This window comes from Gopherus flavomarginatus, chromosome 14, assembly GCF_025201925.1.
Source record: "Gopherus flavomarginatus isolate rGopFla2 chromosome 14, rGopFla2.mat.asm, whole genome shotgun sequence".
NCBI lineage: Eukaryota > Metazoa > Chordata > Testudines > Testudinidae > Gopherus > Gopherus flavomarginatus.
In genome coordinates, this window is record NC_066630.1 from 28,786,471 (window position 1) to 28,808,280 (window position 21,810).

The 21,810-nt window shown below is 40.7% G+C and overlaps 1 protein-coding gene across 2 annotated transcripts in view; it reads right to left on the reverse strand.

Annotated features, from left to right (window-relative positions):
• Window positions 1-1,538: 1,538 nt before the first annotated feature.
• The window catches only part of SALL1 (spalt like transcription factor 1), a 122,377-nt gene continuing 102,105 nt past the window's right edge, over window positions 1,539-21,810 (reverse strand). Inside the window, exons 1-4 of one of the 2 annotated variants that reach the window (XM_050922514.1) lie at window positions 18,797-18,988; window positions 18,087-18,179; window positions 5,170-8,570; window positions 1,539-4,149 (exon numbers count right to left, since the gene is read on the reverse strand). In XM_050922514.1, the coding sequence (XP_050778471.1) occupies window positions 3,709-4,149; window positions 5,170-8,570; window positions 18,087-18,162 (3,918 nt within the window). In that variant the 5' untranslated portion in view covers window positions 18,163-18,179; window positions 18,797-18,988 and the 3' untranslated portion in view covers window positions 1,539-3,708. Of the gene's footprint in view, window positions 4,150-5,169; window positions 8,571-18,086; window positions 18,180-18,796; window positions 18,989-21,810 lie in introns of those variants that run through there. The other variant, XM_050922515.1, reaches the window with a different exon arrangement.

The following is a 21,810-nucleotide window of genomic DNA, read 5'->3' on the forward strand; positions in this document are numbered from 1 at the left end:
CCATCCTACCTCCTAGCTCTGAGGCCTCTGTACAAAGCCATGCACTTTCTGTGTAGAAATATAAAGAAATCGCACTGCTGCACCAGACCTCCTCCAGAAGGACAAAGCCACAGGTGGATAATTTCAGTAACTCACAGCTGCTGATGCTTCTGGAAAGGGATAGGGGACCAAGCTGTACCCGGAGAGAAGACTACCTTGGTTAAACTGATGAGGAAGGAGTGTGCACCAAATCTCTCTTGCTTAAAATCAATGAAATAACTCACTTAAGGAGATAATTATGCCTTGCATTTATAATACCCAGCTACAAAATAATACCCCCTTTTGAATATAGGCTCTGATACTTCCTCCTCTACCAAATCAATGAGAGTTGTGCTCACACTCATCACGTGCACAGACCCTATTGCCAGTAGCCAGCTGCACCAAGTACACCAACATTCAACCTTAGATAGTATTTAAAGTACTGTCCTGTATAGCTCAGTCTAGTAATGCTCAGCATTACAGCTCAAGGAGCAGTTACCCTGTGGTGCAGTGGCTGCTCCAGCTCCTGCCCTAGGAGAAGGTCAAACATGTTAACATCTTCCCCTAGGCCCAGCTGGGCAGGAAAGGGGAAGCGAAGGAGTATGACAAGGTCTAAGCTATGCTACAGCTCAACATCCTAAACCAGCTGTTAGGCAGCCAATTAGGAGTTGAGGGTTATTTTACATCAGACCAAGAATAAAAGGACCTTATGCAATTAGTTTTGATGTATTTTGGAAAAGTTACAGCTGAAAGCTTTAGAGCCTTTCCCAACACATCGCATAAGAGTTTTGTATTTTTGATTAATTTTCTAGACCCACTGCTAAAAAGACATTATAGACAATCCTTGAGGGGGCCTATTTAGGGATTGGTGCCCCTTTGAGCAGGGGGTTGGACTAGATGATCTCTTGAGGTCCCTTCTAACCCTAATAATCTATGATTCTGTGAAACAATACCCTACACATACGTGAATGCCACCTCCTGCTGCGGAGTTTGTGATTAATGAAAAAGTTTACCACACCATGCCAAGAGTTTATCTGCACTGGCTGGAAGCAGTGCATAGCTCTTCCCATAGCCATGTTTGCAAGTACAGTATAGGGCCAAATTCTTTTGAGCAGTTACCACAGCAGAGAACTGACCTTTTTCAGCCCCAGGATGTCAAAGGCATTAACAGTGCCTTAATAGTTCTCTCTCTGCAGGGCAGTACAACCCCTAATTTAATAATATTTTTAATGTAGGGCTGAGTTTTACATGGCTTAATACTGCCTCCACAGAAAGTCACAGGGAAAGCTCCAATGAACCTGAACAGGTTAAGTTCTAAGATGAACCAACAAAACCACCCACAAAACAAAACAAAACCACAACAACCCACATTTAAAGTAAAAAAAGAAGAAAAAAGAAAAAAAAAAAGTCTGCTAAAACCTTGTTTCTGCCACTTAGTGACACAAAAGTAAAAGGTATTCTAAAAAGGTAATTCATATTTAATGTCATTAATTAAATCATTAGTCTGTTTAATTTGTCTTTGAGGCTAAAATGACTCAATTTTAGATACACACTATCTCTAGTGTACATTTACACGTTAACAAATCTGCATTTTATGTGACACTCATCTGGTACATAAATCGAACAGTAAAAGACATACATTTTTTCTAAAGGCATTAGTGTTTATAGTGTATTTAGGATGTATAATCATTGAAATGAAAATGAAAATTCCCTATGAAAAATAGTTACTGCACAGGAGATAATTTTCAGGTTAAGTCTCAGCATTAAACTGTACATTCTCCCCTACCTCCAACTCTAGATAACAGAAGTAATTAATTAGACTACAAGGGTCTAAATTCTTTGTCAAAATGACATGTAAAAAAATAAAAATATTTGAATTATCAGTGTGCAAAAATACACAATATACATAAAACTAGAAATTGTCATTTGTTTTAAAATTGTATAATTTAAAAACTGCCAAAATGATTGTTTTGCTTCAAATTAAAGAAGTTAATCAAAAAACCCTCTCACAGGCACAAATTGTGGACCCAATCTTGCGTCCCAAAACTCCCATTAAAGTCAATGATAGTTGTGGGTGCATAAGGAATGATAGATCAAACCAGTAGGGAGAAAGGCCATACTGATTCCTCCTCCCTACCCCCATATAATATATGAAGGTTTTTAGTGGACATCTTAACTCAGACAAAGCAGGATAAACATGCCACAATCATACAGTCTCACAGAATAAAGTAAAGTAAACATCAAATCTAAAACATTTGAACCAAGTGAAGCCTTAAATCCAATATAAAATTTCCTTCAAAGGAAACTTACCTAGTCTCGATAAGGCCATTGTTAGCAGCATTTTTTATAAAGAGATGAAGAATACTAAAATTACTCCCAATCATCAAATTGGAGGTGTGATATCACTGAATAGTTAAAGGACAAGGTTCCCACTCTTAGTGGAGATGCAAATATATATTAACCATTAATATGCAATAAACATATGTATACCACACATACATATAGATACACACATATACATACCTGGATAGTCCTCTAATACCCAGGGGTAAGGTTAAATAATACATTCAGAGACATTATTAAATACAAATACACTTTAAAAACACAGAGACATTTTATCTGTTGCAAAAATGTATTTGATTACTCAAGTAAAATTACAGTATCTCTGTTGTTAGTATTAAATGTTAAAGAAACTGGACCTCTTTTCCTTTCAACTTTCCAAGAAAGTGCATGTAACAGTCCAAAGTTGTGTTTTTCCCCCCACATATCTAATACAAAATAAACAAACACTATCCTTGTTCCCTTGGTCAAGAAGCAGGGCTTGGTCTTGCAAGGAACATTATGTACATTTTAATGAAAGTGATATTTCTTATTCTATATACAGGAGCATCTACATTTGTCCATGGAAGGTTGTTCAAGATGCTATACTTAGCAGCATTGTGAAAGTCCAGCACATTTTCTATAATGAATATACCTACAAGGCAAAATGTTACGTCTCAGTTTCAACTACCAAAACAACACTTTTGTATCTTCTCTAATAATCTGCGTGCTTATTACTGTACAGAAACTTATGAACATTGAAGACGACTCAAGTAAAAAGCACAATACAAACAACAGTTCAAAATGAAAAATGTTAAATCTACAAAAATTAAAGCAGTTTTAATTTTATAATAAAAATCAAAAACTGAGCTTGTAAAGGACCCACACTGTTCAGTCATATTCTCAGCTTTCAGTCCTTTTCTTAATTCTGTTTGGAAAATTAAACAATGTGTTGCTGATAAAATTTCCAGCGAGATCAAAGTATACATTTATATACAGGACTTTTATTAGAGATCTAATGCACCACTGAGGTGGTGCATCAATACCAGAGTTCATGTTAAACTGGATATAGAAAATAAGTTAATGCCAGAAAAAGATCACCTAGCAGAACAGACTTGCAACTGCCATAAATGTTACAGCATGTTTACAGCACTCTAGTCGATTAGTATTTAGTTCAAAATACAGGAGACCAAAGTTAATGCTTGCATTTGTTTGCAAAGCAAGGTTATATCACTAATAAATAAGCTCTCTTAGAACTCTAGAAGTAGAACATGGTACAAAATAATGTCTTTATAATGTTGTTGTTTGTAGATTTGTAAAAAGCAACCCTAGGTTGCACTATTTGCAGGAATGTTATTGATAAGGTTTATTCTAATTGGTTACAATTTCTTTGTTGTCTTCCACAAAACGTGTAAAACGGAAGTTTGTCCCATTTTCATTGCTTGCCATTTTCTCCAGACCAGCTAGAGGTGCATTAGGTTCAGAATTCTGGAGCTTCTCCAGGCTTCCAGTCAACCCACTAATAGGTGAACTGCCACCGTTGCCCAGGCTTCCAGGAATTGGAGGGATGCCACCATTCTGAATGACTGAGATCTCATTGGTCTTCATAGCCAAGCCATTGGAGAGTGCAGCTGCATACTGATTCCAGAAGCTGGAAGGGTCTCCGTTTCCTGACCTTGCAGCCAAATCTTTCTGAAACATTTCTGAGAATTTTACAGGATTGCCTCCTAGAAATGTCATGGGACCATCCACCGAAAGTCGTCTGCCTCGTCTCGCAGGAGTGCTGTTCCACATGTGAGTGCCCATGTGAACCTGCAAGAAGGGAGTGGGTGGGGGAAGGAAGGTGGTTAGCAGTGGAATTCATTCTGACTGATCAAATATACCTTACCACAAAACAAAGAAGGCAGTCCATGTGTCTATTATTATTTATGTAAAGAATACCACTAAAGGTAAAGGATGTAATATTCCAGTTCAGATCAGTAACAAATAAGATTCATCTGACCTAGGTACCAGCATTATGCCCATATTTTTCCTGCTGAAAATATGCTTATTCATTGCTTATTACTCTTTTTCATTACATATATTTAGTTTATAGCAGCCTTATGTTATCCAGTCAATTGCAGCTAACAATTTTGATCCTGAAAGTAGCTATGTCCACTTTCATTGCAATGGTAAGTATTGTATTTGACACTCTTTACCCTATAAAATGTCCTTTTCAGACAGGAAGAAAGTATCCTTTATTGATTGCTCATCGGAGAGCCTTGTGTATAGACAGCATGGCCTGAAAGTAATTATTCATCTCACATTACTGGCAGAAATCTCTAGAGAAATACTCTGTCAACAGAAACATGTACACAGTAAAGTGCTCAACTAGTGTTCTAGAACTTAAGTATATTTGCTTTTTCGACAGATCAGTAGGAAATGTTAGTTATACAATCAAATAAAATAATGCTTATTAGTTCAATAATTATTAGTTAGAAACAAGTCTGTTGTGCGTGAGTTATGAAAATAGTATATTTAAGATGCAGTGCTTAATAAGTAATATACGCAGTCCACTTCATGCATATCTTAATTAAACACCCTTTAGCAACATCCGGCTATCCTGTTTCATAGGCTACATAGCGAGTTTGGTGCATTTTATCAAACCAGAAATATCTTGCTGCATTAAACTCTTCAATCCCGTTCAAAAATGCCAGGCGCCGAGCATGTGACAATCTACCATTTTTCATACCCCAGATATCTAAAAGGAGCACTGTTTACAACACTGCAGATGTAAATGTAAACAAACAAAAAAACCCCACAACAGCATAAGAACAGCAAGAAGGAAAGTACCTTAAGATTGCCTTTTGTCGTGAAAGCTCTTCCACATATAGTGCAGGCAAAAGGCTTTTCGCCAGTGTGTGTCCTTTCATGAATCTGCAAAGCACTAGAAGATGAAAATGTTTTCCCACATGTGTTGCAGTAGTGCTGTTTGGGAGTTCTTCGGGGTAGAGTTGGAAGCAGAACTGGTGATGTGGCAGAAGATGGCAAAGGCCCCAGAGGAACAAGACCAGGCGGTGTGTCTTTGCTATCCTGAGGAGAGCCGTGCAGAAAGCCATTAACCTCAGTTTTTATGAGAGATGACAATGAATTAGCAGGTATAACTGAAGAGTTCTGATTAGGGCCAATATTGGAATTGGGCTCAAAAAGCTGTGATGGCAGATCTCGCATTTGATGTGTCAACATATGCTGCTTCAAATTACCCTTTGTGGAAAAGCCACGATTGCAAACTGTGCAAATAAATGGTCTCTCTTTGGTATGACTTCTGTAATGAATGTCCAAGGCACTCTGACAAGCAAACGTTTTGCCACAAATGTCACACGCTGTGTTTTTAAATTTACCTCTATCTCTGAAAGGAAAGAGCATACTCAAAGATTCTTCTTTAATTATTTTATCTGTGTTACTAGAGGTCAAGTCCAAAGCACCACCATTAGCAGGAGTTGGAGACAAACCATTGGCAAACTCACTTGGTAAAGCTCTTAGCTGTTTCTCTTCAATACTTGGTGATTTGTGGTAATCATTAGTGCTGTTGGATGGGGACAAGGCCTGCATAGAAGAGGTAGACTCTGAGATAGCAGGACTTCCAGCACTTTGGCTTTCCATATCACCACCAATAGATGATGAATCATTTGTCATAACATCCCCCTCCACTGACCCATTTTCAACTGATTTTAAGCTAGCTTGAAGTTGTTCAGCAAGTCCTGCATTGATCATCTTCATTTGTTTTTCTAAAGCAGCAATACTTGACATTTCCAGTGGCAGAGGGGAAGAAGATAAGCTGTCTTGGGACGCATCAACAGATTTAGGTGTATCTGGCACGCTGCTGTCAGGACAATCTTCCATGTTCTCATCTGAGAAGTTGTCTAGATCATCAAAATTCTTCTCATCAAAAGATCCTGTGTCAGATTCCATTGACTCTGGATAGTTTTCTGTGACAGGCGTATTGGGAATCTGTCCTCCCATATGCATTCGGATATGCTGCTGTAGCACGACAGCATTGGTGAACTTTTTCTGGCAGATCGGGCATGAATGTTGTACTTTCAGCGGGGGCATGGCACGATGAACACTGTAATGAGTCTTTAAATTTCCTTTAGTAGTGAAAGCACGACCACAAATTTTACATTTAAATGGCCTTTCACCAGTATGTGTGCGATAATGCATTTTTAATGCACTCTGGCAACTGAGAATTCGATGGCAAATAATACACTCATTAGGATCGGTTGCCTTTTTGTCAATATTTTCTACCAGTTGCTGCAATTTTGATGTTTCTGATGCCGACGTTGAATCTAGTAGCCCTCCAAATGGAAACTTTGCCTTAAATTGCTCCGACATTAGAGGCATCAGTGGATTTGTAAAAGGGACAATGCTGTTGGAGCTGGAGTCTGCTGCCGGTGAGCTCACAGAGCTGTTAATATTAGTGAAGGAGTTTGAGGTGTGAGTGTTTTCTTCTGTTTTGCCATTTGTGGTAGGCAAAGCACTGACGTCTGCCTCATCTGAATTTTTTACAGCAGGATCAGCTACTCCCGAGTCGCTTTTGACAGAACCTGGAGGGCTAGCCAAATGATGGCTAATGGGAATAGGTTGAGGCTCCTCAGTTTTGATAAATGGTGTCAAGCTTGGAATTGTTGGGGGGAGTGGCAGGCCAACAGAAGTAGTCAAAGTAGACAAAATTGGTTTGCTGTCTAGCCAGCTGGTTACAGGTTTCTCTGGTGGGATAGACATCCCGTAAGGAATACCTGTGCTTGTAGGAATATTGTCCAAATGTTCTGGCACTGGGTATGGATTCATTTGAATATGAGGGTATTTTTCTTTATGACGCTGAAAGTGGACTTTTAAGTTTCCCTTTGTGGAGAATCTGTTTCCACATATGTTGCATTTGAAGGGCCTCTCGCCAGTGTGAGAACGTAAGTGAATCTGCAAGGCACTGTCACTCCCAAAGACTTTCGCACAGAACCTGCATTTATGTTTAAAGAATGCCTCATCAGAAGTACTTTTTGCTTCAAAAGCAGTTACATTTGGTGGCTTGCTTTTTCTTTGCTGTGCCAAGGCAGTCAAGGAGTTTAAATCCTCTGCAGGTGTTCCAAGATTGGACAAGGGGTTGGAAAAAACTGAGTTATTAGGGGCGGGTTGAGGTAGAAGTGGATTAGATGCAGGACTTAATAAACTGCTTATTGCAAAAGCTGGTGAAGATGATGCTGATACTGGTGGGTTGCTGAGCTGTGAGCTACCAACATTTGAAGCCACTTGTTCCGAGGATGGTGTTGTAACTGCTGCTGCCAGTATGTTAATATTTGGAGAAGAGCCACTACTGGATGGAATTATAGTATTGCCAGAGTTGCTCTGAGGTAGCTGTATACTGGGTAGTTGTTTCAAACCACTGATGCTGGCAGATTGACTAGCAAGGCTTTGTGCTAATCCAGCTGCCGCAGCCAGCTGCTGGGATAAATGGGAACTCAGTGTGGACAAGGGGTTGGCAGATGTTCGTAAAGTACCTTGAGAAGGGCTAGAAGATGTTGACACGTCTGTGTTTTGGGAAGCCAACAATAATATTTGGTGACGAATTTGTTCAATCAGTTGCAACTGGTGGATCTGCTGTTGCTGTAAAGCCAACAGTTGCTCCATTAGGGCAGGTACAGCAAGCTTATTATTTGACGCACCATTACATCTCGCTTCCTGTGAGAACTGTGCTACTGCCACTTTCGTACTTTGAAGGTTTTCTATGATGACATTGCTATTTATCACTGAAAAGTTGCCTAATGCTGTCAGATCCCCTATTTGAGGTAGAGAGGTTGTTATAGCTGAGGTACCCATTGTGGAGCTGTTACTGCTTGTAATACTATTGTTGACGTTCTTGGAACTGCTACTGCTATTGTTAATGCTGGAAGCCTCCACATCCATGGATTCTTCCTTGTCAAGTTTGTTATGCTCTGAAAGGTCACTGCAGTCTACTTGATCTGTGTTATTAACTGTGTCATTCATCTGTTCATCAGGATTATCAGAAGGGGAACGAGGAGGGAAGGTTTCAGAAGGAGAAGCTGGATTTTCATTCACAATTAAAACTAATTGATTTTTAGTACAGTTCTTCTTGTGTTGCAGGAGATCTGATAATTCAAAGAACTCAGCACAGCACCTGCCACAGACATGGGCATCCTTGTTCTTAGTGGTTCGATTTGCGTGACCCTTTTCTGTGTGTCCTAAAACATCAAAAGATGATGGATTAGAAACTGAGCAGAAACTCAGAAATTTCTCTAGGACATTTTTATTTTAAATCTACTGTTTTTAACTCTCAGACTACAACACGCAAAGATTGTACGTGAGAAGAGATCAATATTAGTGCTTTCTAAATATTGCTCATGACTCATTGTTAAGACTGCACATGGGTGTTGTATTAATCCCTATGTTTTAGATGATCATTTCCTTCAGATAATCCATCAAAATATAAAATACTATGAACTGAAGACATTGGGGCATAATGAAATTCCATAGCAAAGTATTGATTTCCAATATTTCATACTGCTTATTGTCTAGTTGTCCACTGAGCGCAAATCAACCATTTGAAGGACCCATTAGACTCTCAAGTTCCTGTCAACCTTGTTCATTTTCAACAGATTCAAAGATATCTGTGACAGTTGTCCCTGTCATTAAACTAATTTGTAGTCACTCAAGGTCCCAATCATTTGTTGACAAGAAAAAAGTGCATATCACTAAGCTACAGACTGACAACTCAAAAAAAAAAATATCGCTTGAGTTTCCACATAAGACCTAAGCTAACTTTGATTATATAGCAAAGATTAACTTTTGATGTGAAAGCTAATTCCACTGTAACTGGAGACTTCGAGCTGAATAAAAAGGAAAAATCCCCAATAAAAAGGAGAAACATTCATATTTCACAAATAAAGTATTTTTTCTAAACTCATTTATTATGCTTTGACTCATATTTGATTTTAAGACTGATGAACGATAAATCTGCTATTCTTCAGCAAAAGAACTCTTTGTGGGATAGATTCAGAGCTCAGTAATGCTAGTGTAAATCTGGAGTAGCTCCATTAACACAAAGGAAATACTGCGGATTTACACCAGCCAAACTGAGATAAGGATCTGACCTCAAATCTATAAACTGTGCATAAGTTTTACATTTCTGAATAAACATCAAGAAAGATGATCAGTTAAAAGGAAATGTTCACATACAATAAGCAATAAGTCTTGGTTTTAAGTTTGATAATTCTATGCAATTTTACTTGTCTGAATGCATTTAAAAACTATTTGCTCTTAACTGTTGTCAATTGTTTAACAGATTGTAGTGAACCTCTCATTACAAAATCCTTTCATTTCATGTTTGTTTCCACTAGTTGCTCACATTTCTTATCACTGGGATCCATTTGTAAATTAAACATTAAAAAATCTCTGACTCTAAACTAGCTGATCCTATTCAAAGACAGGATGGCTCCCTATTGTTTGCTCAGCATGAGGACACCAACTTCTGTTGTACAAATGGTGTGTGGTCATCTTGGAAGGCTGTGGAAAAAAAAACCTGTTTAATTCAAGGATTACCTCCCTGCATGTTTCTCTCCAGTACTAAATCAGATAATAGGCGGTTTCCATTACTTCCAAATTAAATCTCAAAGAAAACTAAAATAAAAGTTCCTGTAAAAAGTTGAGAAACAAACTAATGATTTGTCTTAACAAATGAGAATTTGAAAATAAAGAGCCATTTCTTTTATAACACAAACAAAATGAGATGTGATGCAGATTATCAACATTATATTTTTCAAGATTTTGTTCCCTCTCACGCTTTACCCAAGTGTATATTGTATATACTGTGATGTAGAGCTTAGCATGAACACCCAAAAATTGAAGGATATCAGTTGCAACTGATATTTTGTTTAATTAACTAGTTGGTTCCATATTTTATAGATCTTTTACTGATGCATATCTCAAAAAAGTTAAATGTAGGTGTGAAAATAGGTTTATATATACACACATCAGTATTAACAAGCTATAAGGTATGAGAAGAAAGCAACAATTATGATTCAGTTTTTAAGTTAAAGTTTACTCATACTAATGTGTTGGATTCCAATACACATTTTATGTACTTTTAGAAATATTGTACAGTGTTCAAAAATGAAGGAAAATATTAAATGAAATTTATTAAAGTTGTGTACTTTTCTTTAGTCATTGTGCTATTTAACTCCAGATAAAAATAATATGACAAACATTCCACTTAAGGCTTTTTATTTTGACAACCTATCTCAAATGATGCATCCATTTCAGAAGCTTATTTTAAACTAGGAAATGCAATTCCTAATATATTCAACAGAAATGTTATTTCTTTCTCTTTGCCATTTCCATATGTAATGGTTATGTTTCCATCTACTTTTACAGCCAATTATGAAGGAACAAAAGCTATTCTGTTTGTTCACACATTTTCAACAAAATGCATTAAAACTATTATGTCAGCATGTTCTATTAAGCTCTGCATTCAGTGGAAAACACTTTTCAACCAGATCACATTTATCAAAACATAAAGCCACTTTAAAACACAGTTTTGCTTGGTCAGCTGTGCTTAGATAAATAATGGCAGATTCAGAACTAAATAACTAGCAAGGGAAATCAGAAAACTGACAATCAAACACATTACAAGAATTTGCTTCAAATATTTAGCACTTCTGTATGGAGATTAAAGAATATTTTAGTTCTTTAGTTATTTTTTTTAGTTGCAAAGTATGTGATATTCTTGCTTTACAAAGAAAGGTGATTTTGTACACATATCTAACTGCTGCTTTTCCATACCAGAAATTGACTAGTGTTCTAGCACAATACAATACATATTAAAACATGAAATAAAGTCTGTGTATATATTTATATTTTTAAATAGTTTAAGCACGTGAATACTGCAGAAGTTAAGACATCTGTCATATAAGAACAACAATAAACTACATCCATAGATCAAGCAAAAATAATATTGAGGGCTTAGATTTTTGTAACATTTTTCATCTTGATATTTGTTCATGAATTGCATTCACTGGGTTTAATTTTTGTTTTCTTAAATGCAACGATTAGGCTTCTCTATATTAAAATAGATCTTAATTTTACAGCTACCTGTAGATTATACTTCTACGGGGGAGGGTGGGAGAGGGGAGTGGCACTATTAAGTAATAATTGAGGTTTAAAATGACAGATCTTGAAAAGTAGATTTTGTAAAACCGATAGTAAGACATACAGCGTGCTTTCTACTGTATATTTAATCTCTACTGTATTCTAATCACATCTGTTAGCTTTCTAACTATTTCCTTGAATGATCTGTTCTAAGTAATAGTAATTGGTGACCTGACTAAATGAAGTTTCTTTGTTGTGCCTATCATGGTGAAGAAATCTTCCATCTTGCTTTTATGTATCCTGTAAAGAATTAACAGTAAAATTAAATCTGCCGTGGGTAGCTATATAGAAAATTCAAACAGCAGTAATTATGAAAAAAAGTCCACAACCTTTTAAAATGACATTAATGACACTATGGATTGTTCCTTGTCAGATGTTGGTTTTTCAGTTTACAGGTTTCTTAAGGATCGTGAAAAATTTTTAGTGCTCAAACATTACTCATTTCAAACTTGGGAATTTTGAACCACTTGAGATGCATATTCTAGAATGAGAACCAAACACTCCATAATCCTCAAACTTGTAAAATGAAAAAAAGAATCTGCTTTGCTTAGTGAGATGACTGAACAAGGACTTAAAATATTTAGAAGGTTTTGAACTGTAAGTGTATTTATGTTTTCAAAATGATTGCTCACCGAAATTTCCATTATAATAATGGACATGCTTCTGTGTCTATAAACTTTTAGCTAAACCTCTCAGTTAAGCAACTCAGAAATGTAATCGAAATCCCAGTTTGCATGAATTGTTTAAAGTGTCCCTGGTGAATAAAAATATTTTAATTAACTGCCCCCTTAACTGATCTACTAAGTGGGAAATTTAAAATGGCAAGATGTTATTCTGAAGAAAACAAGTTATAATATATTGGGGGGGGGGGGAGTATTCACATTCAATTCAGTTTCTTAACTTTTCTGTGTTATAACTCGTAATTTGCTAAAACTATTTTTTCATATATTAAATTCATTCAAACGAGGAATCTACAATTTAATAATCAAAAACCAACCAAAAAAGATTACCAAGCTATTTTAAAACTAGGAACAAATCTATCTAATGAACACAATTAAAAAATGTCTTCCCTACAGATGAATCAAAATGAACACTAGATGGGGTTCCAGTTGCAATAGTTTCTTCAAAAAGTTGAGTGTAGTTTCACTGTTCCAGTGACACGTAAAAGAAAGGCTCCTTAAGGTTATATCTAAACTTTGGCTACATAAACATTGGCAAAAGGACAAGAAACTAAATCTCTGTTATTTGGAGGGTAAAACGGAGCTATGGGAACTACCTGTCAATCTCCTCTTCGGGGGTCTGGCATCTAAGGGGACAGGGGAATAGGGTTAGCAAAAGCAGCAAAGCTGATAAGGCAAAGCTAAAATAAACTACTAACTTCCTGCTATGCGACCAGTAAGACTCAATTCGGGGGTCACTGGCAAGATACTGAAGTACATATTGTGATCTGAACCCTGTCACCTTTCAATGGAAGGAAGCTAGCAAAGGTTAAAACAGCTAACACTTAAGTAACTCCTAGCACCAGTCATACAAACTTTCTTGACTATATGCTCATGTAGCAACTACTTCACTTGTATATTCCAATTTTTAATTCTTAAAGAAGATTTTACGGGATATAAAGTGTCATGCATCTTAAACGGTTAGGAAAAAAAACAGCAATCAGTGCTTTCTTCATCAGCGAATGTCTGTTTTGCTTTTTACTAACAATTTCAATAAGCTTAACTGTATTTTTCCCCTAATAAGATTGCTTCAGTAAAAATGACTGTTTCCACATATGGTTAAAACTGACTAGCACAGAAAACTTGAAGATGGTTAAATATATGAAAAGCACAGCCTGTGGACACCTAGTAATGACTTATCACCACATGTTATATTAGACGCATGATAAGCAAAATAAATCTGGGAGAGTTGGAGAGAAAGAGTGAGTGTGAAGGGAAACCCACGCAACATGCCAGTTTAACCCCACTGACTTCAGCAGAACTACTTCTGACTTACATCAGCATAAGCAATATCTGATAAGGCCCACGACATCTAGTGCACTGCCTTGCAAAAAAATGTAAGAAATATATATAAATTGTAATCAAGACTGATCAAATACAGTTATCTCACAGATGATATAATAAGCTAAAAGAAGCCTGACTAAACATGTACTCCTTCCAAGCATTCGGTCTTGCAAGTGTTATTAAATAAACAACAAAATAACAGTAGTTTTTAATAGCTGCCTGGGCCCACGCGTCATTCTGGGAACCATCTAATGCTACAGTGAATAATGAAATTCTATGATTTACTAACATCAGATGAACTGATTCATCTATATGGAAGAGAAGCAAGTATTATATCTGCAGCAAATGCTAGCTGCATTGCTCTTCTGATAGAACCTTTGCCTTGAAAAGCTATGCTTCAAAATAATATTCTGTTGTATGATTAGGCCAGGAAGCTCCTATAATCTAAAAGCCCTCCAAAAAACAAAAACAAAAAACACAAACCAACCCCCAACCAAAAAAAGAAAAAAAGAAAAGAAAAAATAAGCTCAAAATGTAATAAGAAAATCACACAATCTCAGTTATTAACAAAAAGAAATAATCCAACTGCCTTTTGTACATTTTCCACCAGTAATTAGTTACTTGTTGAATATAATTTATGTCAAAAGTCGCTTCTATTAGTCCGATTTCTGTCCTGTTTATGCCCGTACAAAGGTATTCTGCGTGCACATTCACAGAATATAATGAAGCCAAGCTTCCTTATTCAATGACTGCACCAAAAATACATTTGAAATATTAAATCTTCAGAGTAAAGATGTACTGCATTGACCCTAAACTTTGAAAGAAAGTGTTCTTAAAAAAAAAAAAAATGTCGTAAGACATGGATGAAGTTTCTTTTCAAACTATTTTCTATTGACCCTTAACTGTGAATACATGTCAGAGTTTCCTAAACTAGAACTCAAAACAGATACAAGAAATTTTTGACAGAAACATGATTTTTCATTTATTCTTAAGTATTACTTCATTTCACATTATTGCAAGTGTTGTTAAAGTAGCAGTGATGCCAAACCTGTCTGATTTCTGAAATTGTAACTGAGCTAACAAACCTGAATTCACTTCATCAAAAAAATAAGAATGAGGGATTTTTGTTTGTTTTGTTTTTTTGCAATTTTGAGGCATATCATGAAAAAAATGTTTCGCACCTATCTCAAATGTATCTACTATAAATTTAAGAACTTCTCACATGCATAAAGCATTCCTTTAATTCACTTCTATAGGGTTAGTTTTACACTAATATTGCAACAGCATTCTAAATCCTGTAACACTATTACAAAACATACCCTCTAGGCAATGTAGTCAGAACTTATTGTCCAAGCATGTAAAACAGTCATAACCTAAAACCATTACTGCTGAAAGGAGGGGAAAAGCTCCTAACAGGGTTTCTAATAATCAACTGCTTTTTCTAGAGAACCAACGTTAAAAAAAAAAAAAAAAAGTACAAAAAAAGCCTTAATTATTTACTTAGTTAACTTAAGTTACTAGCCAGGAAAACCAAATGAAAGATTATCTAATGTCATCATTTTAGGTGAAATCCAACTATTTTAAGTACATCATTTAGCAACAGGCAAGAAAGCTTCTCAGTTAACATTCCTTTCTCACACCCCCAGTGTCTTGCATCTGAAAACATGTGAAAAATCAGATCAAAAGACTAAAAACAGGAAAGAAAAAAAAAGGAGTTTGAGAGTGCAGGCGCGATTTTATTAAGATACTTAAAGGTGCTTTTATCAGTGTCCTTTAGCAAAAATTTAAAAAAAATAAAGACTTTGTCAAGAGATGCGATTAAACAAACCGAAGATGTGAAAAATAGCCCTTTGATTCTCCAGCAAGATAAGTTAACTTCCATCTATGCTTTTCCTCTTTGCTTACTTTGTAAAGTTCAGAACTCTTTTTAGGGCACTGGTGAAAGGATAAATAAAACGTAAGCTTTCCCCAACTCATGCTTGAAATTTCAAAGCTGAAGGAAAAAAACATTTAAAGTTAAAATAAGTGTCTTAAAGTGAAATTAAATTAATTGATTGAACCCGGTGGCAAAATAGCAATGCATCCACACACATGAAAATTTACCACCACCCACCCCCAAAATAAATAAAATAAAATAAAAAACGTTTCCTTCCAGAAACCAAAATACTTCAGAAACTTTTAAACGGTACAAGAAATGAGTGCTATTTATTTATTATGATAATAATGATGCAAAGAAAGGTGTCTCAATATTTAAAAAAAAAAAACAACTAAATGATAACAAAGCTACCATAACATCCTTCCAGCTTTCCCAGGGAGACCCGATTTACTCTGCAGATCTTGGTATCTTAGGTTACATTTGTTCCGAAACTCCTCAGCAGCTTCCGTGCAACTTGGGGGGAGGGAAGGGAAAGGGTGGGGGCTGATAAATGGAAAAATGAATGAAGACAGTTCAGAGATCACAGCTCCCATGTCCCCAAACCTACCTCAGTGGCGACCCTGATAAGCATGGTGCTGAAGGGGGGTGGGGAGGGTGGGAGAAGAGGGTTGTTTCCTGGCTGCTGCTTTAATGACTAATGCAGGGGGTTAAGGGGGCTGAGGGAGACCAGCTCCGGGCTCCTCTCCATGACTCACATCGCACACTGGCACGTCAGCTTCTGGCCAAGTCCCTCCGCAGCCAGCAATGTGTTCGCTTTAGGAGCGTGGAGGGTTTGAAAAGGGGGACGAGTCAGAGCTTTTCTCGGAGAAGAAAAGGAGCCCAGCACACCAAGCGGCTCTGGAAGTTAGCTGGGGAAGCCAAAGGTGCTGCCTCGTCTCGGGGCTGATGAGTGCCACCGTGCCCAGCCCCGGCCAGGCGAAGGAAAAGGAAACGAGTTATTTATTCAGGGCCAACTCTCTTCATCCCCATCCGATTTGCCCTGAGCACCGCATTACCCCCCAGGACAGAGGCAATAGCTCTGGAGATGGCCCCTCCAAAGAGAGATTTGGGCTGAGATCTCAGCCACACTCTCCTACCCACCAAAAACTGCCACAATTTCTAGAATCTCAGGAAGTGCCCTGCAGAAATGAAAGACACCCCCCCCCCCAACTTTCCATCTCGTCCTTCCTCCCAATCTATATTATCCACATCTGCAGCCAGCCTCTTGAACGGACACCCGGTAACAGTTTTCATGTAACTTCCTGAATGGCCTGTTTATCCCCCGCCCCTCCTCCCATTTCAAAATCTGCCCCAAGGTGTGGGTCCCGCTGGTCGGCAGGCGCAGAACTGCCCGGCCGGGGCGAAGATCCAGGGGGGACCAAACGGGGGGGCAGGATTCCCCTCCCGTGCTCACCGGCAGCTCATCCTTACTCGGGCTCCCTCGCAGCTGGTTGTGAAGCTAAGGCATCCGCCACCTCGAGGTGCGCTGTGCCGGGGCAGGGCAGGAGAGCGGGCCTGCCTTTGGGAGACAGGACGCGGAGACCCTCTGCCACCTTCACCCCTGGCCCCCGAGCCTCACTGATCAGCCAGGCACTCCCCAATCGCCCACTTTCTCACTTGGATTTCCCCCGCACCACTTGCCCTCGTCCCACAACTACCCCTCCCCCTACTCTGCCGGTTTTTAAAGTCCAAGCAGACACAGGTACAAGCACCCCCCTTCAAGAAAACTCCCTTTTCCTGCACCAACGCAGGGCTTCCGGACCCCCTTTAAAAATAATAATCACAGGCTCTCCAAAGCCAGCTACAGAGCAAGCCACCCTGGTTCCTCCTTTACCGGCTTCACACCCAAAAAAGCCCCAAAGGAAGAAAGGAAACAAACAGCCCCCCCACAACTAAAGCCAGCCGCAAAGCCGCCCTCGCCGGAGCCGCTGCGAGCCCGGATCCCGCAGATGCCAGGCGGCCAGAGCAAAGAGCGAGAAAAGTTACCAGGGGCAGGGAGGGAGTCAGCCAGCGCGTCAGTGCGGCGAGAAAGACTTTCATCTCCAGCACGCAAACTTTCTCCCCCCTTTAAAAGTGGGGGTTCAAATGCTCCGGAGGCGACGGCTGCCTGGCAGCGCAGGTTTCCCAGCCATAGCGGGACTCCAGGGGGGAAAGGGGGCAGGCAGAAAAAAAGTAGGAAAGGGGCTTTTTCCTTTTTTATGGGGAGTGGGCGCAGAGAGTAAGTGCGGTCGGGTCGATGCATCCTTAGAAAGCACACACCCTAACCCAAACCTGACTTTTGTCCCGCTCCTCACCAGCCTCTGGGGTGAGGACTACAGAGGGGGTGTGGGGGAGAAATCCATCTCTTCTGGGGTCAGACTGCCAGATCATCAACAAAAAAAAGGGGGGAGGGAGACACACACAAATGCAACAAACAGAAGGTTAATAAAATAATACAAATCCATCCTCAACAAGGGCCAAAATAGTAATATTTAAAACAAAAAAAAAAAACCACTACCACCAAAAAACTCCAGCAGCTCCAGCGCTCTCTTCCCTTTCCCGGTGCAGTTTCTAGCTGTCGCTAAGGTAAGTTGATCTATTTTGCGGGTGCGTGTTTGTGTTAAAATGTGTGCGAGAGAGAGATGGGAAGAACTCACCATTTCGCTGGGATAACAAGGCCAGCTCGGGGTCGGACTGGAAATGCTGAGGCTTCGCCTGCTTCCTCCGCGACATGCTGGCTCAAACATCAGCTGGGGCAGAATAAAAAATTACTAAAAAAAAATCTTCTCAAAATTACGGAAATCGAGCCTCCCCCCTCCCCAAGCCACGCCGTACCGCGCATGTGTCCTGCTATAATTATGATTATCAATAATGCATTGCGATTAATCATAGAGGGGCTCTTTGAAAGGCGATTGGCACATGGCCAGCTCTATTCAAACCCGCTCGCCTTAATCAATTAGGCGCTGATTTGCTGGAGACCCTTGTCTCTCTGCAGCTCCCACCCAATGAGTCGATCCATGTGGCAAGAAAGGGGGCTGGATTTCCCCAAAGCTGTTTGGATACAGTTTAACCCTCTTAGCAACCAGCTGGGACTGTTTCACGCCATCCCTGTTACTATAGGAATGTGCCTGCCCCCAGCTCGCTGCTGTCCCGAGCTCCTGGGTTGTTGTGGGGGGTTTTCTCGTTACAAAAGGGGGCCAAGAAGCAAATGAAATTCTCTCTTCTCTGAGCGCCCGGGGAGCGGTGAATAATCAGAACTGGTCGTTCCCCGAAAGCAGCAAATGCAGAGCGAGAAAGGACCCCCGGGAGCAGATCGCCCAGCTGCGGGGAAATGCTCTGGCTCTGCCCGTGCAGCGGGGACACCCACCGGGGCCGGGTGGGGGTGAGAGGCCGGGCTTTTCCCGACTACCCTGCCCCGCGCTCAGGCAGCGCCACCGCCTCTGCCTGGGACCGTCCCATCCCCGCTCCGCCGGCGGGCAAGTTTTGTGTCTTGTTGTAACCTCTGCACCCATCGCAGATGCACCGTCCAGCCTCCCCCCGGGCCCGGGGGGCACAGCGGGCGGGGGTGGGAGCGGGTCGGTTCAGCGGCCGACGGGCGGCTCGCAACCTCACACGTTTCCCAGGACAATTACAGCAAAGTTTGTGCCCGGCTACGTCACGAGCCCGGCCGGGGAGGGGGAGGCTCCGCCCCTGGCGGCGGCGCCGCCGGTTGGCTGAGGCCGACGTCAATCTGCGGGAGAAGGCGGCCGGAGAAGGCTGGCGGCGGAAACCCGCCGACTCATCTGCCCGGTGGAGTCCGGGGCACGGGGGGCGGAGCCCGGAGGGCACCGGGCGGCTGTACACGTTCCTAGGCTGGCGCACGGCTGCTCCGCTCTGCCCGGGGTAGTCGGCGGGAGGGGGTGTGAATTCGGAGTGACGCCCCCCCCCAGCGCAAAGCGAAATCGCTCCTGACTTTCGTTTTCTGCTCGAGAGTCCGAGGCTGAGCCGCGCTGGGCTTCCAGCCCCAGGTCCCGGGCAGCCGCCTGCAGCCTGAGCTCGCGGGCCCCGCAGCTATGCCAAGCGCCCCCTCTGCTCCACACCGCCCGCTCAGCCTCCCCGCCTGAGCCCCGGGAGGTCGGTGCCTCGTCTCTTTCCCTGTGTGGCCAGACACGCAGGCCAGCGCGATGGGCTCTGGGCAGGCAGCTGTGCTGGGAAACTTCTAACTCCGGCCACGGGAGTCAGAACTGAGTTTATGACAGAGCAGCTCTTCGTGTGGGTCAACACGTTTAAGAATGGACCTCTCTCCCCACACCCCCGTGTGTGGACACATAGGTGTCTCTGCCTCTTTAGCTGCACGTGTACAGTCGCGCACACACACACTGCTATGTGTAACAATAGATTAACCACATACGTGGTGTCTGCTAGACGTGCAGCAATTGAATACATCCTGCCCGAACCGCTCAAATGGAGCTCGGGCAGCAAGAATACATCGTCAACCAATTTCGTAATCGCGGAAGACAAAGTTCCCTCCCAAAGTTAGGAAGGTTCTCTCCAGCCCCAGGATTGGTACATTGCACCCACACAAATGCACATACAGCACGGCACGGGCAGATTATGTTTGGTTTATGGGTAGCTATGGAGCCCTTTGTATTCCTCGTTCCTCTGCACGTCAAATTCCTCCGTACTATATACGAAAAGTTGGTGTGCAGGGTTATCTTGGTCTGAAGACAAGCAAGCGTGCTGCTGCTGTAGTCAGTTTCTGTTTCTGGGCCATTCACAGCACCCTCCTCCCCCCCTCCCCTCTGGATTATTTACTCTGTGATTGAAACGACTTCTTTCCCCCGGTATCAATATTAACAAACTCTGTAAAAGCAAGAGGCTGATCAGATACAACTCATTTCAATTTCAAATAAGCCGGTGAAACCTAGAGAGCGAGAATCTCTCTCTCCAATCGAGGAACCGACTCACTCGGATTTTCTTCTCCCTATTATTAAACGAACTAGACTTTAAAATGTTTACCAAGGTGGGTGAAAAAACATCAGTAACCCCTCTCCTCCCCCCAAGTGCCAGCCAAATATTTAGTCAGCTTTAGCAAACCGGACACTGAATGTGCTTTTCTTTTCTATATAGGGTGGGCTTTTCTCCCCCTCTCTCTCTTTCCTCTCCCCGCAGTATTTGGTACAGTAGATTTTGATAAAAAGACAAACGAAGCTGTCAGTCGGGCTGATGTTGAAGAATGAAGATAATAATGTTGCTATAGGTGGTATTTCAGATGCCATTATTTTTCACTGAATATTTAAAGAGATCTTTCGGCAGAGATGGATATATTCAGTGGTAGGTGTCAGCCTCCTTACCCTCACACACTGGGAAATACACCGGATATATACTTACATGATATATGTATACATACTGATACACGTATATGCATATAACACCTACATAAGCCCTATTCACAAGAATGTCTGCAGTTAGAATTATATCAATCACTCGATTAGCTCCCCACGTCTTTAAATCTAGTTACTGTCTGAAAATGATTCGCATTTACAATTTCAGGATATATTTGTTGATTAAATTGGATTGCTTTAAATCACTTTCCCATAGCGCTATGCATTTGGCGCCTCTAAGTGCCCGTTGTGAGCCTGCAATTAAAAAAAACAACAACGGTTTGGAGAAAGACTAATTTGGAGAGAGAAAGTTTAATAACTTTTTTTTTCGTTTCTTTGCCCCCTCGTCATTGTAAAAACAGACGCTTAGTGTTTAATTTAGGGTCATTTGATTATTTGTTGTTTGTTTTCTTCCTCTTTGTTGGGGGCTGGAGATGGGGGGGGCAGAGTGGTGTTTGCAGGGAGAGAAGAATTGGTCTTTATTGTTGTTGATAGCAACACATCAATTAAATGTCATTGCCGCGAACAGAAGTTGTGAGGGTTCACGAAATACTGTGATTTTGTTTTTGCTGGTTTCCCCACTCTCCAGGTCCAGATGACCCCTTCCTCCCCGGCACCCACACATCTTCGAGATCTTTCTTAGGTTATTTTTAAAAAAATTGGGGTGGTGGGACCCATCGTGTTTTTCCATGCAAATAAGCCCTTGGTTGGAAAACAGCGGTGCTGGGGATCGATTTCCAGTTCATTGAGATGAGCACTGAAGGGAGATTGTAAACAGCGGATAATTTGCAGTTCATTCGGGTGAGAGACGATTTCAATGAGATGCAGCACACTAGACTGGATTATTGTTATTAAGGTTTGCGATCAGACATAACAACCTTAGCACTCAGGGGTTAAAAGCTACACAATACCCATATACTTATAATGCATCGTTAATAACGATCTGGGAGAAAATCCAATTGATTTCATATTTTCTGCAAATTTGCACCACCGGCGCAGCTTGTAAAGCGGAATTTAC